General features: G+C 34.1%; 1 protein-coding gene across 1 annotated transcript; it reads left to right on the forward strand.

The window, feature by feature from the left end:
- The first annotated feature begins 12973 nt into the window (after positions 1 to 12973).
- Positions 12974 to 18890, forward strand: LOC110466195 (two pore potassium channel protein sup-9-like). The gene is made up of 2 exons (XM_021522560.1): positions 12974 to 14035; positions 14400 to 18890. The coding sequence occupies exons 1-2, from the start codon at positions 13753 to 13755 to the stop codon at positions 15218 to 15220; spliced, it is 1104 nt and encodes a 367-aa protein (XP_021378235.1). The 5' UTR covers positions 12974 to 13752; the 3' UTR covers positions 15221 to 18890.
- Positions 18891 to 20849: the final 1959 nt, after the last annotated feature.

Below are 20849 nucleotides of genomic sequence, written 5' to 3' on the forward strand. Positions count from 1 at the left end.
CAAACGGTGCACGCGACAGCCACGAAAGGAAACTTTACTATGATTCTGAATTCTGTTAAAAAACATCATATCAACGCTAACCTTTCAAGAGGTACTTTCCGCGGTTATTTTTCAATTGATTTGGAAAAGAAGATAATGATGATTATGAGATTGCTTGTCGAACTTTCTAGTCTTCCGTTTCATGTCGAATTAAAAAACCCGGTATATTATCATTTGATTTCGTTCAAGCTTGAGAACTAAAAGATAAGTTCTTGCATTAACTTTATTATTTGATTTGAAAACTATTTATGCGTTGTATTTACATTTCGTTTTCATTTCGGAATTGAACTTTAATTTGCGCAAACAATGTTTTTTTGACTCTAATAACAATGTAAGATGATTTTATCACAATCAAACGTTGTTTTAGTTCTTAACAGATCAAAGATTGCTTTGCGAATTTACAATTAAAAACACTTGCTTGCAGATGTAATTTTAATATAGATATAACTATTTTTATCGATAAATTCCCTTTCGATAATAGTGAATTAATTCAATGATTCTGATAAAATATTTTGACTTATAAGCTCGCAAATTAGACGTTATAACTTAAACTTCGACCAATAAACGTGATATTTTGACTTACCCGAAATTTCGAGAAACATTGTTAATGTTATAAGAGAAAGTTCGAGTTTTTCAGTCAAAATGTCGAGTAAGTACCTGTACCTCGAAATATCGAGTATCGTACAATTTCGAGTTACGACAGTGGGGCATAAAAAAACGTTTCTTCTTCACATTGAAAAAAACCGCGGAACAAGTACATACATATGTACATCTATTTTCCTTAGTGGTTAATGATTTTCTCTGACTTGATGTGAAAGTTATTTTTTTCGCTGCAGCCAAACTCTAGATAATTAGTTCGTAGTTATCCTCGGGAAGAGAAATAACTGGAAGTTCTTTTATATTAAACGCAACACATTGTATAAATCAGGAAAAATATATAGATATATATTTATATAGTGTATGCTTAAAATGCAAGAAAGCGTGCAAGTGTTCTAGGATACATTTAACATAACCATATTTGACTGTAGAATAAGCTGTCACAGAAATTGTTCAGTCCAAGTGTCTCATTTTCTTAGCTTGCTAAAGCCGTGGCCAGGTTTCTTTTGATATTTATTTTTATAATTCTTGTCGTTCCTTAGGCACCTTAAGGATTGTGTCACCATTTCTTAGAAGAATTTCTTCAAATTGTGTAGTTATATTGCTTTGAAGTAAAGAAAATTTTAAGGATTTTAAATGGAAATCTATGTAAAAAGGAGTGAATTTTGAAGAAAACAAATGAAAGACACAATTCTTTGCAAAATAATGTCAATAAAAATGATACTGCCAAAGATTAGTATTGCATTAATGTATATCAATTTAATAAATGTTGAAATTGTGTAAAATAAAGTATCTATAAACGATTAAAAATGGCCATGTTATAAAAAAAACATACACACCTATGAAAAAAGTAGTGAAATAGGTAGCTGGTTTCCTGAAGTACAGTAAAATGCACACATGTGACTCATTGATAAAAAAAAACCTGAAATAATGCACGGATTGCTTTAAAATACTTTAATATTGAGAGAACACACGGTTCTGTCAATAATAAACCTACAATATTCATCACAACTCTAGACTCATTAGTATATGCGGAATTTGTGATAATGTCTCCCTACATTGGATTTTCAACTAGGGATGTATTTCCTATTTCCGTTTATCAATACTCTTATAAGACCTTAATGGCAATTCCTGTTACCGCAAACAATCACATTTTCAACAAGAAATAATGAAAAATCTATCAACCTCATAACAATTCGATTGTCATGTGATAAACACCGCACAGCCAATTCGACTGCTCTCGTAAGTCACTAAATCTTTCACGGATTTGAATTGACGTTTATGGTAAATATAACCAGAAATGACATAAAATAATAAAATGGTGTCTTTTGCTGGTGTGAAAGTCTATTTTCTATACAGAAATGGTGACCAGGTCGATAATTAGATCTTAGTCGATGTCAGAACGTTACATTGTATAACATAATACCTCGTGATAACTGGATTGGTATTTCTATGAATGCCTTGTTTTAACATCTGAGTTAGAAACCTCTGCATGTGGTCTGACGCCATGTCAATACAATCAGGTGGGTTTGACGTGGACGTGTCTGATTAAAACGACAGAAGCTGTGTCTTTCACGTGTCACGTGCAGCTCTAGGGCGTTTCCTCCTCTTATATTATTGACATGGTTATTTGTAATTTCATATCTTGCCTATTCGTGACGACGCCATCGATGTTGTCTTTGGTAAAGGGATCTGGAAATTAAGACACTGCAGCCGTCTGCAGAGGGACCTGCTAATTCAGACGCAACTACTTTTTTCGGAGAGACTTGCAAATTAAGACACTCGAGTCTTTTTTTGGCAGAGTGACCTGCGAATAAGGGCAACCCAGACGTCTTTGGCAGAGTGACTTGCAATTAAGGCGCTTCGTCGTCTTCGGGAGAGGGACGTGCAATATTAATAATACTGATAATATTCATCTCACCTTATGGTTTGTCTCAAAATAATACATTGACTTCTTGTTCAGGTTATAAAATTGATAACATTTTCACATTTGATCTATTATTTGGAAGCATTTTGGAGAGATTTAAATCCGATTATTGTTTTCAGTGTTTATACTTACAAGAAATTTGGTTTGAGCACAGAACCCATGTTTGGGCATGGGCACGATTTCATGAGCATTCCCAGGTGTATGTGGCCTGATTCTTACGACTGGATGGACGTCTCTGGGCTGAAGCTGAAGTAAGTATCATATCCGAAGTCAGTATGTGAATCAGAGATTGAACCATCCCTTCAAATTACCGGAGTTTCAGTGGTGACACCAGTTTTAGATTTATCGAAGGATTCATAAATGGAAACATCCATGCACGTCAGCAAGAGAAGGGGTGGTTCAGAGATGGAGTGAGCCCAGAAAGTCAGCGGGGATTTAGAGCTGTAATTAACTCTAGCTTACCAAATGTGACTTCCTTTGATATAATTTATTCCAATGATCAGTTGACGTTGTCTGATCGATAACGATTTAATGCAGACGTAACGTTATCTCCAGAACATTGTATAAACTGGACATGACTGATTTTGTCCACGAGTCAATATTTCTGTTATTTGGTGGACGGAAGACAGTCTGGAACCATGCTAAGACACTTACATAATTTGACCTATATCGTGACATTCGGAACAAAATCATGGTTACAGATGTGTGCGCTGATTTTATTTTATTACAAATAATTCCATTCTTTAGAAATACGCACTGACATTTGCATGAATCTGGTTAATGATTCAAAGCAATTTGTCGAATGGCTAATGTTTAGAAGAGAGACTAGCACTACGGTTACATGTATATGTCTCGTCTTCATTAACTTTAGATGTCGGGAGGACAAACCCCAAATAATCATGATAACTAGGTCTTCGAAGATGCAAGCGAATTGTATAGAGATGACATATTGCAAGTAATACCAATCGAATACAGTAAAACCTTGTTATACTTCCAGCATATGTCCAGAGACATTCTTGCGTTATAAAAGGTTTGGCGATTATTTGAGGGAAATGTAGAAAGGAATTCTTGAGAAAACAGTATACCGGGACATTGCAATTTGTTGGTTGTAAACGAGGTGGCAAATGAGACGAGGGGCAATATATCGAAGTTTTACTGTATATAAACTAGGGACAATATATCGAGGTTTTACTGTATATAAACACGGGACATTATATCGAAGTTTTACTGTATATAAACACGGGACATGATATGGAGGTTTTACTGTATATAAACTAGGGACATTATATCGAGGTTTTACTGCATATAAACTAGGGACATTATATCGAGGTTTTACTGTATATAAACTAGGGACATTATATCGAGGTTTTACTGAATATAAACTAGGGACATTATATCGAAGCTTTACTCTATATGAACTAGGGACATTATATGGAGGTTTTACTGTATATAAACTAGGGACATTATATCGAAGTTTTACTGTATATAAACTAGGGATATTATATGGAGGTTTTACTTTATATAAACTAGGGACATGATATGGAGGTTTTACTGTATATAAACTAGGGACATTACATCGAAGTTGTACTGTAGTTTCACTGTATATAAACTAGGGACATTATATCGAGGTTTTACTGCATATAAACTAGGGACATTATATCGAGGTTTTACTGCATATAAACAAGGAACCTTATATCGTGGTTTTACTGTACTTCATTACCGTTCCCGAACTTAAGGGACTTGAATTGTTTCTTTGCATTATCAAAATCATGTAAAACAAACACATTTTTCAAACTTCAGTAATGCTGTCTTTACGTTAATTTGAAGTGAGGATATTTAATTAAGATAAGGAATGTTTTTGAAACTGGGGCCAGACTACATTTTTCAAAAGTGTACATGTGAAGCACAAATAAAAAAACCTGGTATGTTGTTCCTAACACTCGTCAAAAATATTTGGTACTCAGCAATTTTTTTTCATCATATTGATTTTGATTTAAACATATTTTTGTTTGCATCGATTATACAAAAGAGAAACACATTTCACTGAAGATACTCTAAACAATGTGCTCTTGTTATCCTCACACGTTGACGGCTGTATTGGACATTATGCTTGTATTTCACTGACTGTATCATTCAGGAACTACTGTTATTATGGGGAATTAGTCTAAAAAAAGAGTCATTTATTCAAATAGCTGACTTGAATTATGATTTTGTAACCTACAAGCGTATTCCGTGTTTTTCGTTCACGTCTACCGAGCCTTAACCAGCACTAGTAGATATAAGATCTGTTGTTCCATTTTGTTGTCCCTAAATTTGACCACTCTGTTGTCGGCATCAGATCTGCGCTATCGGAAGTAGGCAAACACATGTACACTAACATACCGCCTCATACAGATCTGCAAAACGTACATACTAGTCCTGATATGTGGAAAGGACGCTAAACTGAGTCAACCTAACCAACCTTCAGTTTGATATGAAACACGGTAGTAAATACATGAAAAATTTCATTTTTGAGATAATTTTCAATGTGCGCTTACCGAAATATCTTGAACGCATAGTTAAATATAAACCAGTAAGCTTTAGCTATTGAAATGTACTAACAATTTACGCGTTTTTTTTTTCTGTAATAAAAATGACAATGTCTTGTCAGCTATCCAACATAAACATTAATTACACAGCTATTTAATCCTTATTGACGTCTGTGTTTTGGTTATCGGTACCTATTTCGGAGCCTACGTCATGGTGAAAACAATCACATAAAAGGCGACAACAGTTCAACATATGGAAATAGAACCCTCGGAAACCTTTATATAAACCGTTAACCGGCGTAGTTTAATTATAGATATATGTTTCACATTTGAATTAAAGATGCACTGAATACGGTATATATAATTATCACATACGTACTTGTTGTCATCGAATGCTACAAAGATTTATTCTAGATTATAAACAAACTTTTTCTTCAATATTATGTCATTTTTACACCATGAAGTCGAGAACTCGTTTTATATGCTAGACCAACATTACTCTGACATTAAGATAGTAGACTGGTGTATATCCATCAGGGATCCTCTTACCGCAAAACAGCCACCGTTAAGTCGTGTATTTAAGATTAATGAAAAACCAACACAGCCACTGAAACATCCCGACTCGACTGTATCACACTTCGCAAGCTTTCCCGTACATATATTCTAACAAAATTAGCTTTGATATTTCTGAAATTGTTAAACGTAAAAACGTATATCCTCGGATTCTGAGTGACGTCCTTCAAAGACCCAACAATACATCGGTAATTTTTACACATACGTTATAGAATACGATTTGAAAATTTGACTTCTTGTAAAAGTAAACCTACAACGCAGTCCCACACACATATAAATAGCATGACCTATTACCTCAATCTAACTCCAGCTCCGGGCGTCCGCTTACCAGATGAAATAAATTACCGTAATGTTTTTGAGCAACATTAGGGTTCCTAGATTGTGGTTACGTAACGTCAAACTGATTGTACGGAAATCGATTTTTTGCAGCTCTGATGATGCTAGGTTGGTCATTAAGACATATCTTCTTCTACAATTGGACAGCAAATTACTAGAATATATGTAACCATTTACAACCCTTAACGAGCGCTGTTTCTGTGAATAGGAACCCATCGATTAAACCATTAAGAAACGACATCGTCCTATTAAGGCTTACTGTATACTGGAAATACTCGACCCATAAACTATATAAACAGATCCTCGTTATGTCGCAGTCATTGGGTCAATGACACCACATCGAGATAAATAGAGGCAGGGATAGGTACATGGGTAGATGGTTAAGTTACATATATCTCGATGATTTGAGAAAAATCAGTGTAGAATTATTACTTTTATGGGGATTTTTTTTTCGTTGATTTCCTTGGTACTCCTCGTAAACGTTTTATGCCCGACACATATCGCTATATAAACCCCTGGTGTAATCCCCCCCCCCCCCCCCCCCCCCATCATTGCTTTAGTGTTTATTCGGTCAAACCAAAGATCTATGGGCCAACTAAACGGGGATATTTGATGATTTTTAATTTGATATCAAATGTACAGTTTACTTCCCGAGTATGGACGAGAACGAATGAGAGAAGCAATCGAAATACATCAGGAAACAAGCCGGGTCCTAAAGCCACGGGATAGTGTGAAATAGACTGGATAATCATTGGGCTTCACAGGTACATTTATATGCATGTAAACTGATGTAATTCATCATGAACCAACTAGAGATATGGTAACACATTGGAATATTGTATAATCATATACCTTTGAAACGATTAAAAGACATTTCGTAGCATTCAATATCAGACATCTCTTTTTGCTGGACCATGTTGCATAATAAACATACCAGACGATTCGTTGTTAGCAGTTTTTTACAGCACGATGATGTTGTAGAACACCCCATGGACCAAACGATAGGTGCAGCAATCACGGAGGCCTTTCTATCGTAAAGGTGTAGCTGTATGTTTGTATTACAGATAAATCTTAATTGACGCCTTTAATTCAATCGTAAATATGTAATTGTGTATATTATGGTCCATGTATTATGTCTGTTAATTACAATTTTCAACTGAATTATATCCCACATTAACAGTTCATTTGTATCTTGTGCACATAAAAAAAAACAGGCGTCTGTTTTCCAGAAATGAGACATACAAAATGTACGAATGGGTTAACGTTACTGTCTATGATCTTATTAAATGTATTGACGTTTGTACACTGCTAACATAACTTAATTCTTTTTAGACAATTATGGAAAATGTTTTCTGTTCATCGTCCATTTGTTTTAACCAGCCTAACTACATTTAACAGTCATACAAATCAGAACTACAATTAAAGCTATTGGTATGTATTACAGGTGGAAGTGTCACGTGACAGAACGGTAAGAATTCGCGAACATTCATTACAAAGGGTGCTGCTTCAGGTACGTCAATATGCCACATATATCATAATACAAGTCAAATTAAAAGTTCATAGGTGAAAGTAGTGTAAGAACAATAGTTAAAAGACAATGAAACAGTTATTGTCTATTGTCGTATCCTAATTGTGTAGGTATCATATCAGAGGCTGACTGCTGTAGAATTCGTATTTCAAGGTTTAACACAAACTTTGATGCACATTTCTCTATGTACATTTACAAGCATAATACAGATACTAAATCAGCTACATTTTGTATTATGTTAATATTCCTTCATCTGTTGTATCAACAGCATGTGTGTAGCATCTACGAAAATGTGTTTTTTGAAAGGTTATTCTCATTACTAGTAAGGGAAGTCAGCGGGAGAGAGCACTATCCTTTTTTTGCGGCAGTTTCAAGCTTATTCGACGGGCGTATGAAGTTTCCGTTTAATGTGCCCTGGTTTAGTTATTTTGTCTTTTTTTTTTCACAAACCCATCCTTATTTAATTGACTCAAGAAAGAATAAATATGCAGCTTGAATATATGTATATATAAAGAGTGTATATTGATTCCGTGGCTTATAGCGAGTATCCTAATCCTTCTTTGTACGAGTCACCTTTTTTTAAAAATAGCATCTGTGTTTTGCCATGTTTTACGTCCCCGAAACGGAGCTTTTCAAACTGAACGTTAGCTTGTACTCTTTGTACTCTGTTTATTGTCAGGTCAAGTCTTCCCCGTATGGGTTGGTGACTTCTGTAGGATCTCGTCAGTACGTCATCGGAGTAGGCAACAAGTTAACCTTGTTATAGTTTAGCTGACATCCACATGTACTGTGCAGTTCCGAATACGACGAGGTGATATTGAATGAGTTTCGATTTTATATTGGAAAACAATATCCGGACTTTGAGAAAGAAATACGCGAATATACAAATAACGATATATACTTTCAGCAATAAATATGTAGTAACGTAAAGTTTTCCAAACCCAAAACCACTCGAACGTTCTGATCACACTGAATTGTTAGTATTGACTATATATCAAGTTTAGTCAATATACAATTTGGACTATATATAGTAAGGTGGGTCTGTATTTAATAAGTTTGGTCAATATATAGTAAGTTTTGTCTAAATATGGTACGCTCGGTCTATGTATATCAGTAGTAGGTTTGGCATATAAATAGCAAGTTTGGTATATATATAGTAAGTTTTATCTATATATAGTGAGTGTTTGTCTGTTTTCAAAGCTACATGTATATATAGTGAGTTTTGTCTATATATAGTGAGTTTCGTCTATATGTAGTACGTCTGGTCTTTATATAGAAAGTTTGGTCTATTAATAGTGAAATTTGACTATGTATAGTACGATTGGTCTTTATATAGAAAGTTTGGTCGATGTATACAGTGAAATTTGTCTATATATAGTACGATTGGTCTTTATATAGAAAGTTTGGTCGATGTATATACATCAATGTTAAGTTTGGTATATATAGAGTAAGTTTGGTCTATATATAGTGAAATTTGTCTATATATAGTAAGAGTTTGTCTATTTATAGAGCTGTAGTAAGTTGTTAGTTTAGCATGATAAAAAAGGATTAAATGTCCATGTGAAGGAAGTAAATAGAGAAAAAATAAGATTATCAACCGATTAAAAATAAATTTATTCTCTTTCAATAGTTTTCGAATTGTACGTGTATTGTTCGTTATTTCTGTAACTCTTCATTTTTGGAGGAAATAAAGGAAATAATAATAGAGAGAGCCAAGGTAAAGAGTACCAATGCTTCAGTTATAATCCCGAAATAGAGTTCCACTTTGAATTTAATTTCAAAAAACTACTTTGAGTATTCCCCCCTTCTATATAGAAGATGAAGCCTCTAAAAGGATTATTTTCTGGCATAGAGTAATTGTAACTGTAACCTCTCAATTGTTTTCATATGCTGTTCGACTTATAAATTGGTCACTCATTTAGTGCTGTATTGTATAGTTTGTTATGGCAAGATTTGTAAAATGTAAGTTTTGCAATGTAAAAGTCCGAAGTTTAACCCAACCACAATTATATCAGATGTATGCCAGCATACAATTTTCACTTTAATTTGAAAGGATCAAACAAATATAACAGTGACAATGGTGGAAATATGGTTCAACCTTTAACCTGATGGTTCCCTTTACCGTAAGTGGCACTCTACATTATAACGTCGCAAATCCATGTCACATTTGTAATTTCCGTCAATTGTTATACTTTAAACTAAACAGACACAGATACAGCTCCATAGGAGACAACGGACGACCCACTGCAGTAGTCCCCATCGATCCGTCCCGGGAAGACAAACAAAGGGGGTCCCCGGTATGGTTGTGGGGCCAGCTGGCGAGGTGTCGGATCGATACACCGCGGGATTAGCGTTGTGTCTCCCACTCTGTCAGATCGTGTAAACAAAGAAATCGTACTATTTTATATGTTTCAGTCTATTCGAAGAATGCTTTGACCGTTTCGCCGTGTGTCCGATCATGTATCTAGTTATTTCATGACAGAGGTCGTTTGCGGTAAGCCGATTGACCATTACAACCCATTGTCTGACTTTTGTCACCTCATGTAGGTACGTAAGCTGTCCTTCCTAGGGAATCGAGTCTAGTTCATCAACCCGTATACCATTTTGTCCATGACTATATATAATTGTGTCAACACTGATACCCTACTTGCGCACTCGTGAAAAATATAAAAATATATATTTGTTATTTCTGAAGACACCATTAAATTTTCTATTTATTACATTTTTAAAGCATAAAAAATGAAAAAATGTAATGCATTAAAAAAGGGCGGATTCATTATTAGAACCATATCCTAATGACGTCACACTTGACAACAAGGCTGCGCGCCATTTTGAATGAGATACTCAACGAAATTCCGACGTTTTCTGCTATTTTCTGGTATTATTGCTTATTTTACTGTCGCTTCATTTGATTCTGAACAAAAAATCGTTGCCTTGAATGCAGCAAATAGAAGATAACGTTATGATTGGTCAATATCAAAAAGTGATATTTTCACACTGTGAAAATATCACTTTTGATATTTGTCACAGTATGACAGATTTCAGTTTTATAAAGTTATCTAGTTGATAGAGTCGGATATTTCACTGGCAAAAATGTAATAACTGATATTTCTTCGTGTTATCTGAAGGTACATGTAGATGTGTTTTTTTGTCATTAATAAAGTTCTCGATAAGAGGTAAAGACATTATTTGGGTTTGAACTAGATTTACATCGTATCGTTGATGAAGCAGAGAACGCTGTCCACTCCGGAACACATGGTCTAATTGAAGTGTCTCTGTATAAGGCATTCCTTTTCGAATTATGGCTTAGTTTACACAATGCATTCTTTTGTTGTTCATACCGAGCTTCGTCTATTCCCTATGACATATATTGGTCTGATCGTCGTACACATATTACCAAACAGGTACTGTTTGTTTATTGTGTTTTACTGGCTCCACGTCTACTTGTAGTTCGGCTATCCAGGAGGCAGTACACACTGGCGCTATTATACTAAGGTATTTTTAGTCTTGTCCGGAAAACCGTTGACTTTTACAACCTAATAAATGTGGAATTTCTCAATCATCTTTCATACAGAATTTCCCGTCAAACATGCCAACCATTGTGATTCCTCAATAATGACAAATCAGAAATTTAGTAAGTTCAGATTGGTTATTCAATTTATCTTATCTCAATATTAAGACTATCAAGACTAAGACTAAGACTATATCAAGATTAAAACTCTCTGATATCTCAGAATTTATCTCTAGTTTTTCTTTTATGTTTCATTCCTCCACTTTCCTTAGGTTTACACATAACATAAACTATTTCGTAGGACAGCAGACGGAGAAATACAAAACATAAATCTGCCGTATACGTTTACCGTCGCCATAATATCATCACCCGATGATAATGTTAATTAATTAATTGAATACATGTCTTTGATTTGAAGGAAACCTATCTGAAAGGTGCCACATAATGTTAAGGAAACGACATTGACTTGGAACATCCGGATCACCTTGTTTTGTTTTATCCGGATCATCTCGTTTTATTGTTCAGAATCTATAATAAATTTCCTTTTGTTTTGGCATGTCCTGAGTTCCGAATGCTGTCTTGTTATATAGTTCCGAATACTGTCATGTTATATAGTTCAGAATGCTGTCGTGTTATATAGTTCCGAAAGCTGTCTTGTTATATAGTTCCGAGTATGGTCTTGTTATATAGTTCCGAATGCTGTCTTGTTATATAGTTCCGGATGCTGTCTTGTTATATAGTTCCGAATGCTGTCGTGTTATATAGTTCCGAATGCTGTCTTGTTATATAGTTTGGAATGCTGTCGTGTTATATAGTTCCGAATGCTGTCTTGCTATATAGTTCTGAATGCTGTCTCGTTGTATTGTTCCGAATGCTGTCTTGTTATATAATTCCGAATGCTGTCGTGTTATATAGTTCCGAATGCTGTCTTGTTATATCGAATTATAGCTCGGATTTTATTCTTGTGTACGTTTGATGACAATAATCTACTTGCTGCTGACTCGCGTGTTGTGGTAAATGTGTTCTAGTAAACCGCCTTTTTTTAAACATTTTAGCATCTAACACACTGCATTGTAAGTGCCACAAATACCTACAGACAGGTATATTGATGTATCAGATATAGTAGTATCTTTAATAGAGCTCATCAGTTTTTAAATATGTGATATCAAAGTTAAATTTTACACGCAAACAATGTACGTTCATGTATTAAACGTGTCGCAATGTTTCCAGACGGACTGGTCTGTTTGTCAAACTATGACGGATGGTGATAAGTACATTGTTAGTACATAGAGTTATACTTTGATATCAGATGTATTTGAAGGTTTTAATTGTAATAGTAAATAAATATGCTTGTTCCGATATCGTACAAAATTCCATAGTTATCGTGCGACTATCTTTGTGAGAAGCATTGGCAAGTTTTAATATCTGAGGCTTAGTCCCTTGTTAAGAGGGTAATACTAAATATGTTGAAAATGCGTCAACACATTGCATTAGTAAACACGTAAAACAGGTATTTTGTTAATCAAAGAACACATGTACACGTGCACACGTGTCATCAACACGTTCAAGGACGTCGAATGAATCGTGAAACTCTAAACACACAAAAAGGCAGCACACACCAGTTATCGCCCTCGCTATCAATTTTGGTATTGACTTATAGTCTGTTGATGGTTTAACTCATCCATAATGTATTGTATAAAGTTTAAAGTGAACAGCTCATCTCGGCAAGCTAATAATAAATTATTCACAAATCACATTTCCTCTTCGGCTTGGGATTAGTATATGTATTAATAAATATCTTGGATACATACTAAAAATGCACATCTTTTCCCCCGACTATACGTGAACTCAAAAGACATCTAGAACGAGTCCTATATGCATAGCTAACCAGCGCTGCACGTGTGTTTACTACACGCATGTATAAACAATCTAAACAATGTCGTTGTGAATTCCTAGAGCGAGATATTTATAAAGGAACCAGCCAGACACGGCTAGCCACGCGTACAACTTCAGGGGGAGGGCATGTCTATTGTTTACGAACCGGAGACTGTAGCAAGGCAAGATTATGGACTGGTAGCTACACCGTGGCATTTAATGTTTTTGACGAAATTCAACGTGACGTTGAGTAACACACACACACTTCCGGTATCGATCGAGCACAAGATAGCCTTGGACAGGATTAACACGTACGACACTCTTGCACACTGCCGCGGTAAAGGCAAGCTATCACTTTAAACAAAGGGTGAGGGTTAAAGCCTGTGATTCATTGCCAGGATTAAGAATAATTGCAGGTTTTGAAGAATGCAGAGATTGATATTCAACGTGCAGCGCACATGGTTAACGGTTTTGCTCATCTACACATCGGGGGCCGCCATCTTGGATTTCGATGTTTACATTCCTAGAAAGAGGAACTATATCATATTTTAACATTATTTTACTTAGTATGCTTGTTCGCGTGTATATATATCACAAGTGACACACATTCGTATTTGAGAAGGATTTGTTATTATCAGTGACAAGGATTGTTGTTGACTATTGTAACGTATTCAATAAGTACACAGGGGATACTACTTGTAATAGCATTATAGGACTACATATATAGGTCATGTCACACTGAGCCATTCTGATATCCGAACAACAGACGTTATGTATCCATTGTTGTTAGACTCTACTGGAACCATGCAGTTTAGTTTCTTGTCCTAGGTAACAGAAGATGAAGCGACAGAACGTTCGGACTCTCTCCCTGATCGTGTGTACCTTTACTTACCTCCTGATCGGGGCGGCTGTGTTTGACGCCCTGGAGTCTGAGTACGAACTAGAGAACAAGAGGCGACTGTTGGAGGAGGAAGACGAAATTCTAACAAGGTATAACATTTCTGACTCGGATTTTAAAGCCATTCGACACAATGTGATCTGGTCCCGTCCTTACAAGGAAGTCACTCAGTGGAAGTTCGGAGGTGCCCTGTATCTTTCATTGGTGGTCGTAGCAGCGATCGGTAAGTAATTATCTTAAAGTGCCCACAAAATTTAATTAACAAAAAAATGTAAATCAAAAGAAACTATATGTAAGTTGTGTTTATTATCAACAAAGGCTATTTTTAGTTCAGATGCATTCTATATTGATTTTATATTTTTGAATAACCATGTTTCATCAGCAACAAAAGAAATTCAACGGATTTTTGATGCGAATATGAAAATATATTTATTTTGGTGTTTTCTAACGCTTTGAGGTATTGATTAATATCAGCATCAGCTATATTAATACATTAATTCATTACACGTGTTGTACACTTTATCATGCACTGCGTAGTATATGATTCAATATTTCCATGGCATAACATAGCAGTTCTATTATTTTAGGTTATGGCCACAGTACACCAAAAACGATCGGCGGAAAACTCTTTTGTATGTGCTATGCCCTGGCAGGAATTCCATTATGTATGATCATGTTCCAAAGCGTCGGTGAAAGACTCAACACTTTTGTGACATTTGCATTAAGGCAAGTCAAGAAATGCTTCCGGTTGAAAAACAAAGAGGTAACCCAAACGGATTTAATATTTATAACAATGAATTTATCCACCTTAATACTGACCTGTGGTGCCCTGGTGTTTTCACATGTGGAAGGCTGGACTTATGTAGACGCATTCTACTACAGTTTTATCACATTGACGACCATAGGTTTCGGGGACTTTGTCGCGCTCCAACAAGATAATATGGTACAGAGCAAACCACATTACTTTGCTTTTAGTATCTTATTCATTCTATTTGGTTTAACTGTTATTTCGGCAGCCATGAATTTACTGGTTTTGCGGTTTCTTACGATGAACACAGCGGACGAACTTAGAGACGAAAGAGAGGCTGCAGTAGCGGCCCGAAATGCAGTGCATCTTGAAGGTGACGTCATAACCGGAAATAACGGAGTAGTCTCTAACCTGCAAGAACAGCCCATCGGACCGATAGTAGAGGACACTCTCTCTGTATGTTCTTGCTCGTGCTATAAGTGGAGGTCACCAACTGACAAGGTCTACTCGACAAGTCCCATGGCTAATCATCTGCGTAGAAAATTTAAGGCAAAGAAGGGAATGGACAGTCACGAATACTCGAAGGATGCCGAAAGTAATATCTCCGAGGACACCGACTCCTTCATCAACTGGCAGAGGGATAAACGGGCATCACTTTGAACTACAATTATACGTTGTGTACATGTAGCCTATACATCTTTCTTAATATATTCTATTATTCAAATATATAATGGGTTCTTGTCAAAACATACTCTATGACATGTGTTTTATTTAAAAAAATCATTTCTTTTTCGTAAGACACAAGTTAATAATTTTACCTATAAATCGTCAAACAAGAGTGAAATATTTGATACTCAACGGAAAATCATTAAACTAGTTTTGGTTGTCCTTACTTATAACAAATGTACATCACCTGTTACAAAGATGTCAAAGTTCATATATGTTCTTATTGTAATGCAGCACGCTGTACCTGGTGACACAATGAACAGTTAATGACGGGATTTTTTTTTGTGTCTAAACAAATTATATAATAGACTCTGCTTTAATTCATTGTCATACAATGAAATACTATTTTTATCATTAGAGTACAAAAAGTACCTTAGCAATGGCCACTAATGAGGCACCACGTTCTGTGTGTAATTTGGGAACTGAAAACATAGTCCCTATACAGCTCCATCAAAAAGAGATGAAACGATGTAGTTAAAGATATAACTTTTGTCATGTCGCTGGTAAAAATGTTATATTTATTATCCTACCTCTCAGAAGTGAACTGGAACAATATAAAATATATTTATGCACATAAGTCAGGTTTGAATGTGAACAATTAAAAACAAAAACAGTGTTTGTACACAATGTAAAAACGTTATTTCAGATCAGAATTTGTACATTAAACAACAATCATGTAAAAAATATGTCAGATATGAATTTGTGCTGTTAAAAGCAACTATGTACAAAAGCTATGGTAGATGTTAATTAGTAGGTTGAAAAGCTCAGTCAGATATTAATTTGTAAAACTATAAAAAAAAATATGTAGAAACAGTTATGTGAGATATGAATGTCTACATTCAAATTATGTATGTTAAAAAGCTCAGTCAGATATTAATTTGTAAAACTATAAAAAAAAATATGTTGAAACAGTTATGTGAGATATGAATGTCTACATTCAAATTACGTATGTTAAAACAGTTATGTCAGATATGAATTTGTTCAACTAAAAATGTTTTTTTTTTTTAAATGTGAATTTGTACAATTTAAATATGTTTTCAAGATTTAAGTTAGATAGCCCATCGAATAACTCAAATTTTGTATGTAGGACATAAAACAGATATTTATTCCCAAGGTAAAAAAACCTGTCATTGGATAAATTAATATCACTAAGAACTTGTCCTAATGAATGCTCAATTGAATAATGAAACACATCTTAAAAATAAATATCATAGAAATTAATGATGATTAAAGACGAAATAGAAAAAAAAATCTTAAAAATACTTGATTTAAGTATAGGTTATTAAATGTGTTGCCGTGTTCTAAACAATCCTTTGACTTGCTGCGTTTTATGCACCTGTTTAATCTTAATTTGAGACTCCAAGTATTGACAGTTTCTTACGTATATTGTTTTTTCACAGGTGTAAATATCTAACTATATTTTTTGTTTGCATATAAACGGCTGTTAACAGATATTTCTTACTTTTAATTGGTTATATATATACAATATCAGTTACATAATTAACTTCAGCTATACTATAAACTAGAATGCAGGCCTATATTCATCAAGCCTTTCCGATCCTCAATATCATATTATATACTCACACCTCTTATCTATGTTGGTACACTCCTAATGATGTAACCATAGCAACAGAATCAGCATTTAACATGGAAATGGTATTAAACAATAGACTAGGTACAGAAAGCAACCACCAGCATTCCGAATTAATGAAGCCTCTATTTAAAAATAAATTGAAACAGAGAGCCAAAAAACATTCGTACTGATTCAAATGGCCATTTCTTTAATTTAGGACAGGAAGGAGAAAGGCGCCTTCAAACCCCATTACAACATTAAAAATTTACAACTTTTAGACTCAACACATAATTTAATGTTACGGAAGTGTTTCATGCAAGCCGTGCCAGAATGTAGTTCAGCTGCCGAGTAACACCATATGAAATAATCTGAGTTACTTGTTAATGTCATTTCAAATTAATCTCGAAAATTGTTTTATGAATACATGTTAAGAACTGAAAGCAATGAGTTTGAATTTTCTAACAGGATAGTGTCTGCATTGTTATCGAAGTTCACATATCTATCCAAAAACAAAATGTAATGAGAAGTTAGTTGTATCGATTTGTATAATAATCATGATGAAAGTTTCAAACAGTATCATGTTGTTGAAATACGTTCTCTAATGAAAGCACACCAATCAGTTAATGCACAGGAAGTGATTTCTGTTCTCAGTCTTGATTCGGTTTTTGCCACTTCGACAAAAGTACTCCCTTCCCAACCCCGCCTCCACCCCCTACACACACATTAACATTGCTGAGGCATACTATGGCTTTGATCAACGAAGCGTGAACAACAAATGTCTGATTTGATACGTTACATGTACATTCAACATTCCATCATATATTATTTACACGGCAGTTTGTATTGCTTGACTTATTGTTTAAATTCGTTTGATACATGCACAATGTATATTTCTTCGAACAAAGATGATTAAATGTAATAATTGTATGTATATAAAAAATATTGTATATTTGGAGGATTACCATGACATTTAAACTTTTTTTTACAATCAAGATTTTATTGTTAATTATTCTATTTCTTCCTTGTCTTCTTCATCATCATGATATGCGATTCGTGCTTTTGTTAGCCTGTCAATTTAGCTCTGTGTAGTATCAGTTGTTTGTTTTATATATACTAGTTATTTTCGACAGATCTATATTTATCTAATTCACTTAGATCAAATTAGTGTTATTGTAAGCATATTTTGCTACATATGTAATTCATTAAGATAAAATTAGTGGTATTATAGCCAGATTTATATAATGGAATATTGATTTAATTAAAATTATTAAGGGTTGAAAGCACTTCCCCTTTTGTTAATACATTTTCAGTGGTTTAGATAAAATCTATTTGAACTTTCCAATTGTTTGACCCCAAGCACCACCGATGATAATTAGAAGGATGAAAAAGCAGTGTAATTCATGTTCGTACATTGTATCCGATTTTAAAGGTGTGATTGCCTCTCTGTGTGCTACGTTCATCATTCTATCAGCTAGCTATATTATTGGAGCCAAATTCCGTATGGCATATCTTTGAGGAATCATTTAGTTTCATTGAAATTGAATTACGTGGTTTATCAAAAGAGCAATATTTCGTTGGGTGTAAATTCATGAAAAAATGAATTCAAATATGTTTGAATTTCAATATAACCATATCCAGGCAACAATTCAATCGAAAGACTAGAACGCGAATTGATCTCAAATATTTTATGTAACTCTTATGTACCTTGATATCAGTGGAATGTCCCTGTGATATTTAACCATTTAACAATAATATGAACTATTGAAGTGTGTAATTTTCTGTAGTAGCAGTTGTTTAAGTCATGAATTTAGGTAAGAAAATATGAATTCGACGATTCACGAAAATATCTTCCCCTCGAATGAAAATTTTATAGAAGCGTTTCCATAAATGCATGTAATGACTTTTGTGTTTAATGCTGTTTTTATTGATATTTTGTTTTAACTTAAAATCATCTCGTTTTCAACATATCTATGTATTTGTCTTTTGTATAATACTTTGTTAAGTTTTTCTTGATGAATACATCAGTTTAAAATACTGCTTATATTGTTTGGTTTATATTTGATATAAAACTTCTATACAAAACATATCGAATCTAAATAAACTGACTTATATCAATGCTAACTGAAAAATAACATTCTATGCGATCCCTGTCCAATGGTATTGTGATATTATGTATATGCAGTGACCTCCCCTTAATTTCGTTTTAGATGTAACCGTAAAAAACAGATGTATCAGATTTTGCCTTTAGCCATGTAGCTCAGGTGATGAGAACCATTGTACAACAATCTGAAGTCATCTCTGTCTAGCCCGGCTGCAGATTACATTTTATTGATACACGTGATACTTTTCTAATATGTTTTTATGAAACTCGTGAAAGGTGTCTTTTGTTTTCAGAAATGAATCAAGAAACCTTAAGTTGCAATTTTCAGTAGTAGTACATAGAGCAGTAAATCACGACCGAAGACTCTCCTCTGTGAGGTGACGCTATGTGACAAGTTAAATAACAGTTTGTTAGGTATCACAAGAACAAATTTATGCAAAGATGTTATGAATATGACATAACAAAACATTTGTAGTTGGAATGTAATTAATACGGTTTACATGAAAAAATGATATAAAAATACATCAACTGATATAGTTTTTAGATGTACATTGTTAGGAAACAGTTTATCATCATCTTATACCCTTTGATGTATTTATACACAAATTTCGGAACTTTTAAGAAATGTCGTTTCATTCGTTTAACCCTAAGACTCCTAAACAGACGGGATTTCCATTTAGTACATTAACTGTTTGATTTGTTTGTTTAATTGTCATTTCTTCATTTCGATTTTCTAAAGATTAATTATATGCTTTAGTGAATTCGCCAACTCCTATCTCATTTTGAAGTTATACGAAAATAAGACTTATATTGAATAGGTTGTGTATTTTAATTGTTTATACATTGACATTCCGTTGCAAGGGAGATAAACCTCGATTAAAACAATATTCTGTTTTTATCATATATATCTATAAAATCAATAACGAACAGTTGTGTGTTACTCACGACCACCAAACCACAGTGCCGATAATATTTCTTCGATGGACATTACCTTTTTTTAATAAAATAATTAAAAGCTGTTGTCAAAAAAAATGAAACCAGTTTGGGTCTATTTGAAAAAAAAAGAATCTGCTCGGAAAGTAAATGTTAAAGATATATAAGGCAAATTGTAACACAACGTAACATTTTTACATGCATGTGGCACACACAACTAATTACTACCTTATAAAATGTATTTCCTATTAATATTAAACGTAATGTAACAATTTGAACAAGGTATTAAGCACATATTGTGACAGGTTGGCATAGACTGTTCGCTTCCTACATTGACATTAACAGCACAAGAACGCGAATAGGTATGACAATAAAATATAGACAAAGACACACGTAATACTGTCTCTAGGTAGTTTAGGCGACGTGGTTCACACGTCTTAAACATATAAGATGAGGCACATCGAAAATGTGAATCGCGAAACAAGTTAACTCGAAGCTTTCTTCTTCAAATTTTGAAACAAGATGAAATCTTTTCATTCGCCAAAACCCCTATATTAACGTTTCAATAGTCTTACTGTCCCATTGAAGCTGATCTATTGATAAGTACAATTTTACTTACACGAAAGGCAATCAAAAGCAGGTCATTGTCGCAGTAAACTCATATAACGGATCATTATACAACAAAAACATTTAACTCAAAGACTTTCAAAAAAGTAAACATTTAGTTATTGTTGTTTGATATTTCTTAAATATAAAAAAAAAAACCATTTCTAATCTAATTTGTACAATTAAAAAATCAGTCAAATATTTTCACATATACGAAAAACGAAAGGTATAAAATATCGTCAGGTAATCATATAATTACAACCTGTCAATGTTAAACAAAACATATGAGTTTAAGTAAATACCCACTCATCTCTATACCTGTACAACACGCCTGTACAAGCACAACTCCA

Source organism: Mizuhopecten yessoensis, unplaced genomic scaffold (assembly GCF_002113885.1).
Source record: "Mizuhopecten yessoensis strain PY_sf001 unplaced genomic scaffold, ASM211388v2 scaffold11123, whole genome shotgun sequence".
NCBI classification, from domain to species: Eukaryota; Metazoa; Mollusca; class Bivalvia; order Pectinida; family Pectinidae; genus Mizuhopecten; species Mizuhopecten yessoensis.